Source organism: Pezoporus flaviventris, unplaced genomic scaffold (assembly GCF_033815535.1).
Source record: "Pezoporus flaviventris isolate CSIRO_AGI_PZ_B2104156 unplaced genomic scaffold, CSIRO_AGI_Pfla_v1 ptg000007l, whole genome shotgun sequence".
Classification (NCBI taxonomy): domain Eukaryota; kingdom Metazoa; phylum Chordata; class Aves; order Psittaciformes; family Psittacidae; genus Pezoporus; species Pezoporus flaviventris.
Genome location: NW_026892555.1, coordinates 91,515,080 through 91,530,226, shown reverse-complemented (window position 1 = coordinate 91,530,226; position 15,147 = coordinate 91,515,080). Strand labels below are relative to the sequence as shown.

Sequence of the window (15,147 nt, the reverse complement as noted above, 5' to 3'; positions counted from 1 at the left end):
GCACCTTAAAAGCAGAATGTAACACATCACTTATCCATACCATGACAAACTCAACGTGAAAACTGCAGTAACCAGATGAAAAGAGAGAAAGTCCAGAAATACGCAGTAGTTCTGAAGCAATCTCTCTTGTACTGCAACTAAACGCTAATGTTTTGAAAAACCACTGATGAAAAATAATCTACATAAAGTGTACGGGTTTACTACAGATTAGAGCAATTCTGGTGATTTATCACTTTAAGCCCACTGTCATTACTAGGATCATACCCAGCATAGGAGAAAGCATATTATTGTCTTCGCCTCCTGAGTTTAAAAAGACATCAAGTGCTTCTTGGTCAGACATGTCCATTAGGTCCATCTGTTCCAGCATGTCCACATTCACCTCCATGGAAGACATACTTCCAATCGGTTCTGTAGTAAAAATAGTGCAATGAGCAAACTGAAATCAGTTACATGGTGTTATTACCTATAAAGACTTCAATAATTGCTATAACTGGGTGCATTAGTAGGCAATTAAACTACATCTGGAAGGAGCACACCCAGAGAAGCTGCTCAGCAGCTATCTCAGCCCAATCCAAGACTACTCTGTGCAGTCTTTATTGTGAAACTAATGTCCATTACTGGTTTTGTAAAACAAAACACTTTTAGCAACCTATAGCAACAGCATTGTCAAGAAATACTCTAGGAACGGGGCTCATGGGAAAAGATTGAAACTTTCCATTTTGCAACACTCCTTTTCAATTCTACCAACTAAAAGCATTTTTAGAGAAAAAGACCACACACATTTAAGCACAGAGTCACTAAAGGTCAATATACAAGGGATGTGGAAATTCAGAAATCAGGATTAATGTTCACAGAAAGCAGCCATTCCTCCTCCTCATCCAGTTAGACTAATAAATGGCAGTAGTATGCAAAACCCAGGCTGATGCCCAATACCTTATCTCAGCATGGGGATTTCACATTATTAATTATTCAAGCAATTTACTTATTGTTGTCAATATAATACTGACAGCTCTCAAGGGAAATAAATACTTGGATGAATACTTGGATGAGCATCTTCTTCCTTGAACAATAAGACAGGCAAACACAGACAGTAAGTTCAGGGGTACTCAGGTTTCCAGTTGCTGCATGTGTAACATTAAATATTACATGAACAGTTTATTGGTTTCTCTAAATTTAACAATTACACTGTTAAAAGCCTTCATAAGTGAACTGAGATGAAATCCTGTCATTTCAGTAGGGTTTTTTTTCCAAATGTACTATAGCTCTGTAGTTTTAACTGTACTGCAGGATCAAATCTTTCATTCAACCAGTTTCTTTGATATGCATGGGTTCTGCACCATGCTAAAAGCTGAAGTTCAGAAAGTTAAACCCTCTAACAGAGCTGTGTGTCCAGTACTAGCCAGTGACAACGTCCACTTTTAGTCTAAGTGGACTGGACCTATACAGAAAGAAGACGACCTAACTCAGTTCCTTCCTAAGAGATCTAAACTGACATATCCCACTTCTCAGAAGGCTGTCTTAGCAACCCATCTAGAGCACCTTGCAGATGCGTGGCTATAGCAGTCATGCAGAGAAACGGAAATCCTGGATTGTATTTCCTGCTCTGGCATCGCAAATGATAGCAGAACTGGTTTTGAAGCAGGGACAGTATCTCTACAGTTTTTCTGCCACATGAGTGATTTATTCTCTTGCTTGCTTTCTTTCTGGTCCTACAATCCCTGCATTTTGGCCCAACAGATGGATACCTCCCACATAGATGTCTACGGCATCCTTGTGCTTCAGCTAGTCATGAGGTGCCAGACTTATCTCATAATAAAGAGAGTTTAACCTGATCTCCCATGTCCTAAATCACACACTCCTGTATGTTACACAGACCACGGAAACAGCTACCACCTTGGAACTGTTTTGAAATACAACACTGAGCTTCCATCTGCACTTTTACAATTTTCCTGAGGCACAGTCCCAGGCTTTGGAACGCTGGTGGACAGAAGGGGCCAGCTCCACCCACACCTTTATAGACATGGATGCACTCTTCAGCAGAGAAAAGCGCTATTACAGACATACTTCAGTGCTCTGCAATTTCTCAGACAATGAGCAGACTGTCTGACTAACCTTCTAAGGCATCTAACCCTCCTGGAACCCAAAACTTGTTTCAAAAGCCAATCTGAAGTTTTGGTTCCACTGAGGAAGATCAGAGGCACTGCAATACTCCATCTGCAAATATTAAAACTGCTGCTGCTGACTCTGACCCCCTCAACAGTGTTCTCCAAGTTGTGAGTTTGTGACTCACAAAAGGTATTTTAAAACTGTGTAAAATACCACAGAAGGTATTTTAAAACTTGCCTCGCCTCTCTGCTATCTGCAAGTATCCTGTAGAAAGATATTGCTCCATGTCCTGCTGGAAGGCTTCTTCAAAGAACTTCTGACGTTCCTTTAGCTTCATCTGCTGGGTGTGCTCCATATCCAAAACCTTCTGCGTGTGTTCAGCATCTAGCTCAGCTGAGTGTAAAAGAAACAAACAAATAAAACATTGCATGTATATCCCGCTGACTCTCAGAATTTAAAAGCTACCGAACCCATTCAATACTGACAGATTGTTACTACAGACTGTTAATGCAGGCTGTTATAAAAGAAGGCTTCTGCACTTTGCAACTGTATTTTAAAACAGTCAGGATAAGAATACTATATTAGGCAGCATAACCTTCACATGAAAGTGATGTCAGAGCTATTTACCTTGAGGCAAGAAGCAGATTTCTTGAACTGTATAAACGGCAACCCCTGCAAGCCCTGTCCATCAGCAACCAGGAGTTACAATTCTGCCCAAAAGAGCTATCAGATAATGATGCTTCTGCTCTCATATGTACCCAATACACACCATTAACATTTTTAATTTAAACATTGCAGCACATTTCTACCACAAGTGGAAAGATAGATGTACACGTGCTTATATGTACATACATACAAATACACATACATACATGTGTGCGTGCACATGCGTGTGAGATTCTGGTTTGGTCAGCCTTCAGACAAGACTAGAAAAATCCCTTGAAGAATACCCTGCATGTCATGGAGGCACATATCCACAGAAGCTGTGACAGGAGGTAGCTAAACAGCACTGTTTTCAATGACAACACCACACAGTCATTAAGGACAACACACACAGGCTTCTCTGTATACAGCAGCAAAGTATGTGCCCAAAGATGATGATACTGACACTAAAAAGCAAAGCCAACTACCATGAATTACTAATGTGACACCAAGCAGAAAGGTCAGCTTGTAATAGCTTGTACAGACATACAGTGACAACTGAATTTGCTTATATGTATCTATTCTGGCTCTCCAGCAGTTCCTCTTTCCTCCTACAATGAAAGATGTATTACACTGGATATGATTAGAAGAACTCCTTCCCTCCTGTTTTGCTCCACAGGAGTCGCTGACTGGCCAACGAAAAGAATCCAGCTAGAGCATTGTTAGAATATGCTTTAGGGGAAAAAAAAAAAAAGAAAAAGTCTTTTTAGGAGGAATGGAACACATGAACTGGAACCTTCCTCTCAGAGTTCTCTGTTCTTTTCTCTACACTGTTCTCAAAGCTCTCTGCTTACAATAAAAGGATTTGCTAGCTGAGCTGCTGATGGAAAGGACACGGCAGTGAGAAGAGCTGCTGGTCTTGTGTTCTACCCATTAAGGGAAGCTCCAACAAATACTGCTGGGTAAAAAAATATCCAAGCTTTCGCACACCAGATAGACACAGCTAGATTATGGCATTCACACGGATATATGTGAAAGAGTGTAAGATTATCTAGGACAAGCATCATGTTAGTCTCCCAGGGTAAGTATTATCTGAATGATATTTTACAGTAAGGAAATTCATGAAAAGCATTTACCATTATGGAGATTATTATCCAAATGCATAAAAAGTTTTATTAAACCAGGCAAAAACATCAGACAGCAGTAATTCACTCTGTTGCCTGCATCAAGGTCACGGATCATATACAGAAGTAAATGAGCTGTGATAGTTGCCAAAAGGAGCCGTAAGAATGGACTGATACATGAAACAGCCATTAAAACATCAGTAAGTTGAAATTTTTCTCTTTCAAAGCAGATTTAAGAAGCAAAACATCAGTGTATAATAAGGAAAGCATTTTCCTTTAAGTCAACAAGTCTTCATTATCAATTACATTGTGGTGTACGATGTCTCTGGGTTCCCTGAAGCACTTCACTACAGTCCTGAATGACGAGCAATTATTAACATTGTGTATGATGCAGAAACGCCATTCAATTGTAATAATAAACGCCAGCGGCTCTCACTGACAACAGTAATTTCCTTTTCCTCATAATACATTCTGACAGTTTTGCACTCTGCACTGGTAGTTCAGGATATTTTTAACCCTAAAACAGAGACAGCACCCACGTAACATGAGATTGACACAACTTCTTTCTTAACACTGCCTAAAACGTTCTCTTAACTATTGAAATTGTCACTGGCCAAAGCTAAATGGTAACAGCTGCCTGCTGTGCTGACAAGTTCTGAGGAAACTCAGAATGCATTGGCTGAAGAGTTGTCATAGGCTTGCTCTCCAAAGTCAGTTATTGAGAGCTAACATCAAGAACCTGGCTGCACGATTTCACACTCTGCCAGGTGTAATAGGAGTTGCTAGGCCAAGCAAAACTGAACTGTGACATTTGGGGTTTCTGTTTGTTATCAGAAGCGATAAGGATGGCTAGATGAAGTTAACAGTCAAACACAAAGCCACAGAAAATGGGTGTATTGCTTCTCTGACAAAACTATTCAGAATTATATTTTCCATAACCCATGTGCAGTTTTACATGTTTATAAAACTCTAAACAGAGCCAGCACCAAAGGAGTTCTAAGAAAGTGTCTAAGAAAGATCAAGTATCATCCATATACCATCATACACTGCTCATGTCCACATATGAGCTCTTCCCAGGATGCAAACTGAGACCTGACACACTTCACAGAATCACAGAATAATGTGGATTAGAAAGGACCTTAAGATCATCCAGTTTCAACCCCCCTGCCATGGGCAGGGACGCCCCCCACTAGATCATGTCATTCATGGCTTTGTCCAGCCTGGCCTTGAACACTGCCAGGGATGGAACATTTACCACTTCTTTGGGCAACCTGTTCCAGTGCCTCACCACCCTTACAGTATTGTATTTCCTGATACAATTCATATGCCTGACACTTCCTACATGTTAAAATTCTGCCACATATCTGACCAACCAAGTGACCATTTTATGCTTTAATCTACATTATTATACATTTTCCAGTTATAGTTACAAATAACAGAAATTAGAAAAATGACTACCAAAAAAATCAGCAACTGAAAGCACTGGTTTAGATTGCTAACACATCCCTTAGACCTAACGTGAAAGTGTCATGTTGCCCAAATGGCAACAAAAATGGGGTTTTGGTGCTTTCATACCATTATACAATCTGTTTACTTTCCGTCAATTCATTTATTATGTTACTTCACATTTCTTATGTGAACTAGAATCCATAAATGTATCTGGTCTAAAGAGGGAAAGACACAGTAACACAAAAAACTGGAGCTTAGACTAAGTGCCCTTTTTCCCCCATCCCTCTATAGTTCATCCAGTCTTTGTAGACTCATTCCACCAGGCCATAAAATGTACGCAAGCGTTCTTCACAGCGTTTTTTGCTTTCACTGAAGATACCAAAGTTTCAAGCAGTCCTCCACTGAACTCATTCCAGGTTTTTGATGTTCCTCCTGTACTGGGGGTCCAAAACTGGACCCTGCATGTAGGCATGCTGCGTAGGGGAGGATAATCCCTTCCCTTGATCTCCTGGCCATGTTCCCGTTCATAGAGCCCAGGCAGTGGCAGCCTCCCCCTGCTGCCAGGCATGCTGTGGGCTCTGGCCCAGCTCGCTGCCCACTGCACCCCCAAAGCTTTCCACAGAGCTCAGTCCCCAGCGGGTCTCACCGCAGGGCTCCTCCTGCCTGGGTGCAGGGCTTAGCATCTCTACCTGCTGAACTCGCTAAGGTTGTCAGCCCACTCCTTAGCTTCTCTAGGTCCACGTGGATGGCAGTCCTGCCCTCCCTGCATTGACTGATCTCCCCAGTTTTGTGGCATCTGCAAACTCAGGAAGAGGGCCCTCCACCACCTCCCCCAGGGAAGAGACCTGTGTGCTGCTTGTTACCAGCCTCCAGGTAGAGTATGACCCATTAACCGCTCCCTCTAAGCCAACTAGCTGTCCATCTTGTTGCCCATCCATCCAGACTGTAACATCATGATTTAGCTACAAGAATATTGTGTGAGACTGTCAAAAAACTATTAGTAAGCTGGCTATTCACTGAACAACTGAAAGCCTTCAAAAATCAGAGCAAGAAGATCAAAACAGACAACTGAAGACAGGCATTCAGCCAAGTAACTTTTCAAGTGCATTATAACTTAGCAACTTATATTTGCAACAGCCTCATTATATACAGCCTTTTAAGTAAAAATATCAAAGTGAGGCAAGACACTGGGGACCACTTCAAAGAATGCAGTTCTCCTCAAAAATGTTTAAATTATTCTTGACAGAATTTAGAATGCATTTTGATAATATGACGGCGGAAGTTCAGAGCACTCCTGCACTATACTTTGCTGACACGTGGGGAGAGACTGTTGGCAAAACTTGAAAACCAATTGTAAGTACGTGAATTGGGTGTACACAGTCTTTCTTCCAAATAGGAGTGAAAAGAAAACAAGTGAAAACTACAAAATTGTTTTTAAACACTGATTTAAGTCTATTTAGAAAGTACTTGTTTTTTAACCAAAGGTATATTTAAATAGTCATAATTAATACAAGAAATTAAGTCCCGACTCACTAAAATGCAAAGTCAGGATTTCACTGGACCTCAGTGACAGAAAGATTATCTCTGTTGGAAAAAATGTACAACGTTCCAAATCAGATTTATTGCCTGACAACTCACAAAAGCCTGCATTTTCCTGACGGGATATTTTGCTAAAATTAAGATTATCAAAATTATTTTTATTAAAGTATTTATTCATTAAAAAAAAAAGCAGTCATTAAAATGTATTCCTTGATAATTTTTAACTATTGTTTTCATAGCATGCATCAGCATATGAAAACTCTAATTAGCTCACAAATAATAGTCAAGAGGAAAAGCAAAGGTCTTATCAGTGCAGAGAAATTATTTTTTAAGTTGCCCAATAAGTTGGCTTACCTTGGAAATCCCCTCTAAAAAAAGTGCTTGTTCGAGATCCTTGAAAAATAAAGAATATGCCTAAATAAACATCAGAATAAACCACTGAAAATAACTGCCTGTGTATGCCATGACTCCAGTTCCTAAAGCAGCACCTGGAGGAAGAAGCAGCTTCCGACCAATGCGACAGGAAACACAGCTTGGGAAAAGGTTTCCACATAACTCAAAACTCTATCTGGCTACCAGGAAATCATCATAATTAAGAGATTCTAAAAATATGCTCCTGTGAACAGCAGATGCTTGAACAGGGCTCTAAAAATGTAAATACATACACAATTATAAAAGAAAATTCACATAAACTTCATAATCATATGCCTCACAATGTGTGTAAAGAATATTAGAACTTGACAGAACTAGGATCTTTTAGGTCAGCTAAACAAAAGGCTACTGCATTTACATTCATTCTATTTTCAGTTTTCCTTTAGCGCTCTCCTACATTTTTAAGCCTTGTAAAGTATGACAAGGCCAGTGCCTTGCTACTGCAGATAAGAATACACCCGAGCTATGGACAGACTGCACCCAGTTTACGTTTGAGTCTTTAAACAGTTACTATGGCCCACATTGTAATTAATGTAGGGGTTCAGACAAGCCTAGAGCATCCTAAGCTATATATAAGAGCTCCTCCCTTGCCTGATTGTACTTTTTTTTTGCAACAAAATAAACAGAGCATCATACATAGCAGCTATACGGCACACTGTATTCTTTAGACTGCTTTCACCCTTCTCTATTCTCTGCAAGCTTAAAAATACACCAGCTGAGGACTCCTCTGCAAGTTTTGCCACAGCAGCATTAAGTGGTTGTCATTTCAGAACTAGATCTACTCTGGTTCAGAAACAGTAAGAATGCTTTTGGCCATTTTGTGCCCCCAGCGTGGGGCACGAAAGTTTGAGATAACAACAGATCTGTCCAGATTAATAGTCACTCTTCACAATGCTGATTTATTGGCTCTCAAAGTTGTTCCTCTTGATCTCACAGTTTCAGTATATCGTACCTTACTTTGAGCTGGTATTTGCTGTATTAGCGTTTTTCAAGTGTGGGGCTTGGGCTAAGGTTCTCATTTCATTGTACTTTATGGTAATGACTTGTAATACAATAGAATCATTGATCATGAAACTGATCTAGCTTATGTTCCCAGTGTGGTCACCACCTTTATACTTTGGGAGGCATACAATAGAAGTGCTTAGCAGTTACACGTCTTTTTTCTCCTTCTCGGGTGGTCAACCTGTGAAGGAGACATTCTTTTACCCTCCCAGTCCCCCACCACCCCAGACCATTTACATTTGAGAGCTTTGAAGTTTTTGAATGGCCTTTTAATGCTGTTGAGACTTGTTTGCTGATTGTGATGGGGATCGCCATACTGGCACACATACAGTGTGTTTTGCCCACGACCATTTCGTCTGATTTCAAGAGTTAGGAGTCAGGTTTGGGGCTTGTCTGGGGTCAAATGATGCTACAGAAGGACCAAGAGATTTTCCCTGAGGCTGGACAGTCATGAGTGGCAGGGTGTGTGGGATAGTATGGGCAAGTATCTAGGTCAGTGGGCCCCTCCAGTACTTTGGAATTTCACCACCGAACAACTGCAAAATCCAGAAGAATTAGTAAAACACTTAAATGAGGTGTGTGGTCATTCTGGCCATACCAGGGATGGACAAATCACGGCAACGTGCTGTGGGCTTGGCCTATGCTTACAGGGCCTTGTTCAACACTATCCAGCACCTTCAAAAGGAAAAAAATGTAAGTGGATCTGAGGGCAAAGCAACAGCGCAGCTACTCCAGCTCCAAGCACAGCAGCTTCACCACCCCCAGCAACAAGTACAGTCACTACTCAAACTTTGGCTGCAGTGAACAGCACAGCTACCCCAGTGGCAAGTACAGCAGCTGCTCAAACTTTGACTGCAACAGACAGCGCGGCTACCCCAGCTCCAAGCACAGCAGCTACACCACCCCCAGCAACAGTCGCTACTCAAACCACAGTGATAATCACTACAGCCAAACCAGGGGACCAATTCGCACCAATATTGGTTGCCCCTGTACGCAAGAGAAAAAGCAAAAAAGAGGCAAGAAGGGTGAAGCAAGATGAATAAACAACGTATTCACCACCCGGTCTAGCATCTGATCAGGAGTCATCATCACATGACGAAGAAGAAGAAGAAGAGGTAACTTCTTGACCTCGGACCTCAACCAAGCTATGGAATATGCAAAAAGATTTTACCCGTCAACCAGGGGAGCACATCATCACCTGGTTACTCTGATGCTGGGACAATGGGGCCGACGGTCACGAACTAGAAGGTACAGAAGCCAAGCAGCTGGGATCACTTGCTAGAGAAGGGGGAATTGACAAAGCAGTTGCAAGAGAGATAAAGTCCCTCAGCCTTTGGAGGAGGCTCTTGGCAGCTGTGAAAGAAAGGTTTCCATACAAGGACGATGTTATGAGTTGTTCGGCCAAATGGACTACTTTAGACAAAGGCATCCAGTCTCTGAGGGAATCGGCCTCTATCACATCAAGCCAAATAACAGGGATATATCCATAGATCCAGATGAAGTTGAATGTACATGACCCATGTGGCAAAAACTTACACGGAATGCACTGTCACCATATGCCCATTCATTGGCAACAGTAACCTGGAATGACATAGTACCACTAACAGTAGATGAAATGGTTCATAAACTCCAAGAGTTCGAAGACAATCTCACCCCTTCCATCATCTCAGCTGTGGAAAAACTGTCCCAAGATCTCGAACAATTGAGGGACAATCTATCTGATTTATCCAGCTCCTCACGTGTACCAACACACGTCTCAGCTATTAACAAAAGGTGTCTTATTGTGCTAGAGAGGAGATACAGGAGGTATATGCCATGGGCTACTCTATGGTTTTACCTGCAGGATCACGGAGAAGATAGGACAAAGTGGGATGGAAAACCTACTTCAACTTTGGAGGAACGGGTGAGTGAACTGAAGAGGGGAGCAAGGGCCAAGACTGATCGTCCCATGAGATCTACGGCTTCAGTCTCTGGTGAGCAGGTTCCCAGATGGAGTGGAAGAGCTGATTTTACTCCAGCTCCTGTGATAACGAAGAATAATCCCTTTCACCACGACTTAAGTGTCCAACGCTGTGACGACCATTAGAGGGGCCCTGCCTCCAGCCAGGTGGAGGTAGGGGACAATCGGATTTACTGGACTGCATGGATCAGATGGCCTGGCACATCAGTCCCACAGAAGTACAAGGCTCTAGTAGATACCGGTGCACAGTGTACCCTGATGCCATCAAGCTGTCAAGGGGTGGAACCCATCTATATTTCTGGAGTAACAGGAGGATCCCAAGAGTTGACTGTGCTGGAGGCTGAAATCAGCCTGACTGGGAGGGAATGGCAAAAGCACCCTATTGTGACTGGTCCAGAGGCTCCATGCATTCTCGGCATAGACTACCTCAAGAGAGGGTACTTCAAAGACCCAAAAGGGTACCGATGGGCTTTTGGTATTGCTGCCTTGGAGACTGAGGAAATTGAGCAGCTGTCCACCTTGCCTGGTCTCTCAGAAGATCCCTCTGTTGTGGGGTTGCTGAAAGTCGAAGAACAACAAGTGCCAATTGCGACCACAACAGTGCACCGGCGGCAATATCGCACCAACCGAGACTCCCTGATTCCCATCCATCAGCTGATCCGTAGACTGAGAGTCAGGGAGTGATCAGCAGGACCCGCTCACCCTTTAATAGCCCCATATGGCCAGTGTGAAAGTCTAACAGAGAGTGGAGACTAACAGTAGACTATCGTGGCCTGAATGAAGTCACACCACCATTGAGTGCTGCCGTACCGGACATGCTAGAACTTCAGTATGAACTAGAGTCAAAGGCAGCCAAGTGGTATGCCACGATTGATATTGCCAATGCATTTTTCTCCATTCCTTTGGCAGCAGAGTGCAGGCCACAGTTTGCTTTTACTTGGAGGGGTGTCCAGTTCACTTGGAACCGACTGCCCCAGGGGTGGAAACACAGCCCTACCATTTGCCATGGACTGATCCAGACTGCACTGGAACAGAGGCAAGCTCCAGAACACCTGCAATACATTGATGACATTATTGTGTGGGGCGATACAGCGGAAGAAGTCTTTGAGAAAGGGAGGAAAATAATCCAAATCCTGCTGAAAGCCGGTTTTGCCATAAAACGGAGTAAGGTCAAGGGACCTGCACAGGAGATTCAATTTTTGGGAATAAAATGGCAAGATGGACGTCACCAGATCCCCACAGATGTGAGCAACAAGATAACAGCAATGTCTCCACCAACTACTAAGAAAGAAATGCAAGCTTTCTTGGGTGCTGTGGGGCTCTGGAGAATGCACATCCCAAATTACAGTTTGATTGTAAGCCCTCTCCATCATGTGACCTGGAAGGACACGGGGTCTTCTGGGTCGGACTTGTTTCTCGGCGGGGGGTATCGTATTCTCTTCCCTTGTTATTTTCTCTTATCATTGTTGTCGTTGGTGGTAGTGGTGGTGATTTGTGTTGTACATTGGTTGCTGGACTGTTCTTGTCTCAACCTGTGGGAGTTGCACTCTTTTGATCCTCCTCCCCATCCCTCTGAGAGCGGGGAAGGGGAGAGTCCCGGCGGGGGGGGGGGGGATGCAGGCCTCAACTGTTTCCAGCCCAGCACCACTCACTGGGAGTGAGTGAACAAGCTGTCTGGCTAGGGTTTAAACCATGACAGTTTCTAATAAAAACATCCTGAAACTTGAGTGTATTTGCCACCTTCTTGAATTTTTTGGACTAAAAGAAGACATTTTCATGCCTGCAGATCTGGTAATCAGGAACAATTCTGGAATTGTTTTAATCTGCTTTAACTATAGACAAAGTTATGATGGATATCCTGTTCTACAGAACATTAGAGGTTTTTTCCACACTTGCTTCAGTATTTTCCTACCTTCAGATGTGCAAATGTATGTCTTGCAAAGTACAGTAATGTTACAATAAAGGTTTTAGTGGGTAATTCTCTCTCCAGGCTCATCCTTGACTACTTCTGGGTTAACAAATCTACAGTCCACCATTTTCCACTTTCCTCATTCAATTTCATTTATAGGCCCAAGAACACTAAGTGACAATAGCTGTCTTTCTAGAAGACAGGATTTAGCAACATGACTTCAGTGGGATAGAAATACCACAAACCCTCCTCAACTCACACCAGGACAGGCTCTGTTAGGACGAGGGTCTCCTAACTCCCCTGTTCCTCATTTAGTCAGGTCTCTTCCAACTGATACAGAAGAAAAGGTGCCAAGGGAAGAATAACATTAAACTGAATGTCCCTAGCATAGAAAGTAAGTAAAAAATAAACAAAATGGCAACTATCTCAGCTCACATGCTTGTTTTTTTTTGCCTCCCTATAAATCTGCCACTTATGGTATCGTAAGAACAATAATTCAGTTAATAAGCTGCAAAGTATGTATTTTCTCTATAAATAAACCTGACACACATTTTCAATACATACAGATTTTATTTGTGAAACTCTGAATTTGCGAATCTGCCTTTAAAAATCTAGCCACACACTAGAAAAATCCCACTATTACAGAAACTGTACTTGAAAACGGTTCAAATGACTCAGCACTAGTCTACTGTCATGGAAAGTTGTATTTAATTCATACGCTCTGCAATTATTGTTTTTCCTGTCTTATCTCAAAAATACTCGTTTTCAAATAGAAAACCAAACCAACAGCAAATCTAAACCCAAAGTACTTACAATAGAAACCACAGCATTGCAGAATTCTATTCAGGTTTGCAAAAGTCCATGAAGCTGTCTCAAATAAGATAAATAACATCCCATCAACCGAGTACAAATTGACCTATCGAACAATTACTATTTTCCATTCCAAAAAGATAACCACCTTTGCTTTAGAAGGCTTTCAAAGATGGCCAAATGGCTTCTGCTACTACGAGAAGAGTGCTAATCTTAACCTTTGCACAACTCTGAGGTATTTGCCTTCAAGATCAAATTATGTGCATGCATAGATACATAAATAAATTATGAGATACTGTTTTGCTGTCACAACACATTGTGCACATGTCGAAAATATGGGTTCCACAACATGGCAAATCAGTTGGCAAGTATCAGCTTTTACTTGGCCTTAAGAACACCATCAAGTGTTAAGCCCTTGCTTTGGTGAAACTGTTCTTTACACAAATTATAACCATATTCAGATATGCAGAGCAGTACCATTTGGCACTTAACTAAACCTTGCCTCAAAAAACTGAAGGTGAACAAATCATTGTCTTGGTTCCTACCACCTGAAACAAAACAAGGTGCTTATTCCATATATTGTTTTCAGAATAACCAGTTGTCTGATCTGAACATGGAATTTATACCTCCCTCTCCAAAGGGAGGGGTAGAGCCTGCCAAACAGTCCTACAGGCTTTAGAACCAAAAAGAATGAGCTACAGATTCAGAGTTGCAGTACAGTTCAGTCTAATCTGGTTTACTTTACAATGATAGTGACATATTTTAGACTTGAGGAGAACTTTTTAAAGACATGCTTTAATACAAATCTTAGGTTAACATAAGCAATGACTGCTCTATCAGAAACAGAAAAGACAAAATACCTTTCACAAAAAAAAAAAAAAGATCATGCAACCACTTGCAAGGGAATTTGATTTTTTCTCATCTCAGGCATTTAGGATGCATTATGTAAACCACATTTGATAACAGATGTGCTTTACAAATGTGTGGCAAATAGCACTGCACAATGCTGAAATATCTATGTCCATCAGAACTCTTTAAAACATTTTTGTTCAATAGTAAAGGAGACCATTTTACAAATTCAAATCATACTTGAAGTGTTTGATGCTGGAAACCATTTCAAATCATCAATCCTCTCTCATCTGAATTGGTGACCAAACTGAAGTTCTGAAAGCAAAAAGCCTGAGACTGTTACTGCAATCAACTGCAAGATCCGTTTCTTGGTTATCAGCAGTGCTTTTCTATTAGAGCTAAGAACATAAAGGCCTGGTTACTAAACATGGCTTTTAACAGAGCACATTCCAAACAAGCAACAAATATATCACTTCAACAAATACAGATTCTGTGTCCAAAGGTGCATACGAGATGCTTATGCTAAAACATGCATGTCTACCTGTTTGGAGTAGATCTCAATCAGTATGAAAGGACCAGGGATTGGGAATGAATAGGAGAAAATATTGGCAAGTTTTTGCAATTTCTCTCTATTTTAAGCCAAGTACAACGGGGGGCGGGGGGATATAATAAAATCACAAATTAAACTTAAGTCTTCAAGTACTCAGAACTGCAGGACCACTGCAGTGAAACCACTCTCTTCCTCACATAGAAGACTTGTTTCTTTACAATGTCCAAATTTCACAGGCAGTAGTATTTTAAGATGACCATAAGCCAATCATTATATCAGCAGGACACACAGAATACTTGAAGTACTTCTTTTTTCCTGACAACTTAGTCTAGTTGTCAAAACAACTTCCCCAACACGAGCAAAAAACCTGCTATTCATTCATCCCGTTACTGCTGGGTTTATTTTTTTTTCTAAGAAGAAGTTAAGAAGAAAAAGGACCATTAGATTACAAACCCAGTCCAGTTCAACACTGTTCAATAAACATCACAAAATGAATGACACTACAGCGTATCTTTAGACATCCTAGTGGTGACTAAACACTTTTGTACGATACGATTAGGAAAACCAGACCTGAAGTACCATTCACACTAACAATCCAGCATCCAGAAGCATCTGAGTAGGATCTACAAAATAACATGAGGGGACTAATTTGCTAACAGATAGCTATTAGGGATGTGTTACCAGCTGACAAATTTTAAAATAGATGCAGTCCTGCATATTCATTAGACTGAGTACCAGTTATGACAAACCAACTTATTTTTAAAATCCCTATTTA

At 41.5% G+C, this 15,147-nt stretch overlaps 1 protein-coding gene across 1 annotated transcript in view; it reads right to left on the bottom strand.

Moving 5' to 3' along the window:
- The window catches only part of DTNBP1 (dystrobrevin binding protein 1), a 74,481-nt gene that overhangs the window by 3,635 nt on the left and 55,699 nt on the right, over nt 1-15,147 (bottom strand). The window contains exons 8-9 of the mRNA XM_061449529.1: nt 2,344-2,499; nt 265-408 (exon numbers count right to left, since the gene is read on the bottom strand). Coding sequence (XP_061305513.1) covers nt 265-408; nt 2,344-2,499 — 300 coding nt within the window. The remainder of the gene's footprint in view (nt 1-264; nt 409-2,343; nt 2,500-15,147) is intronic.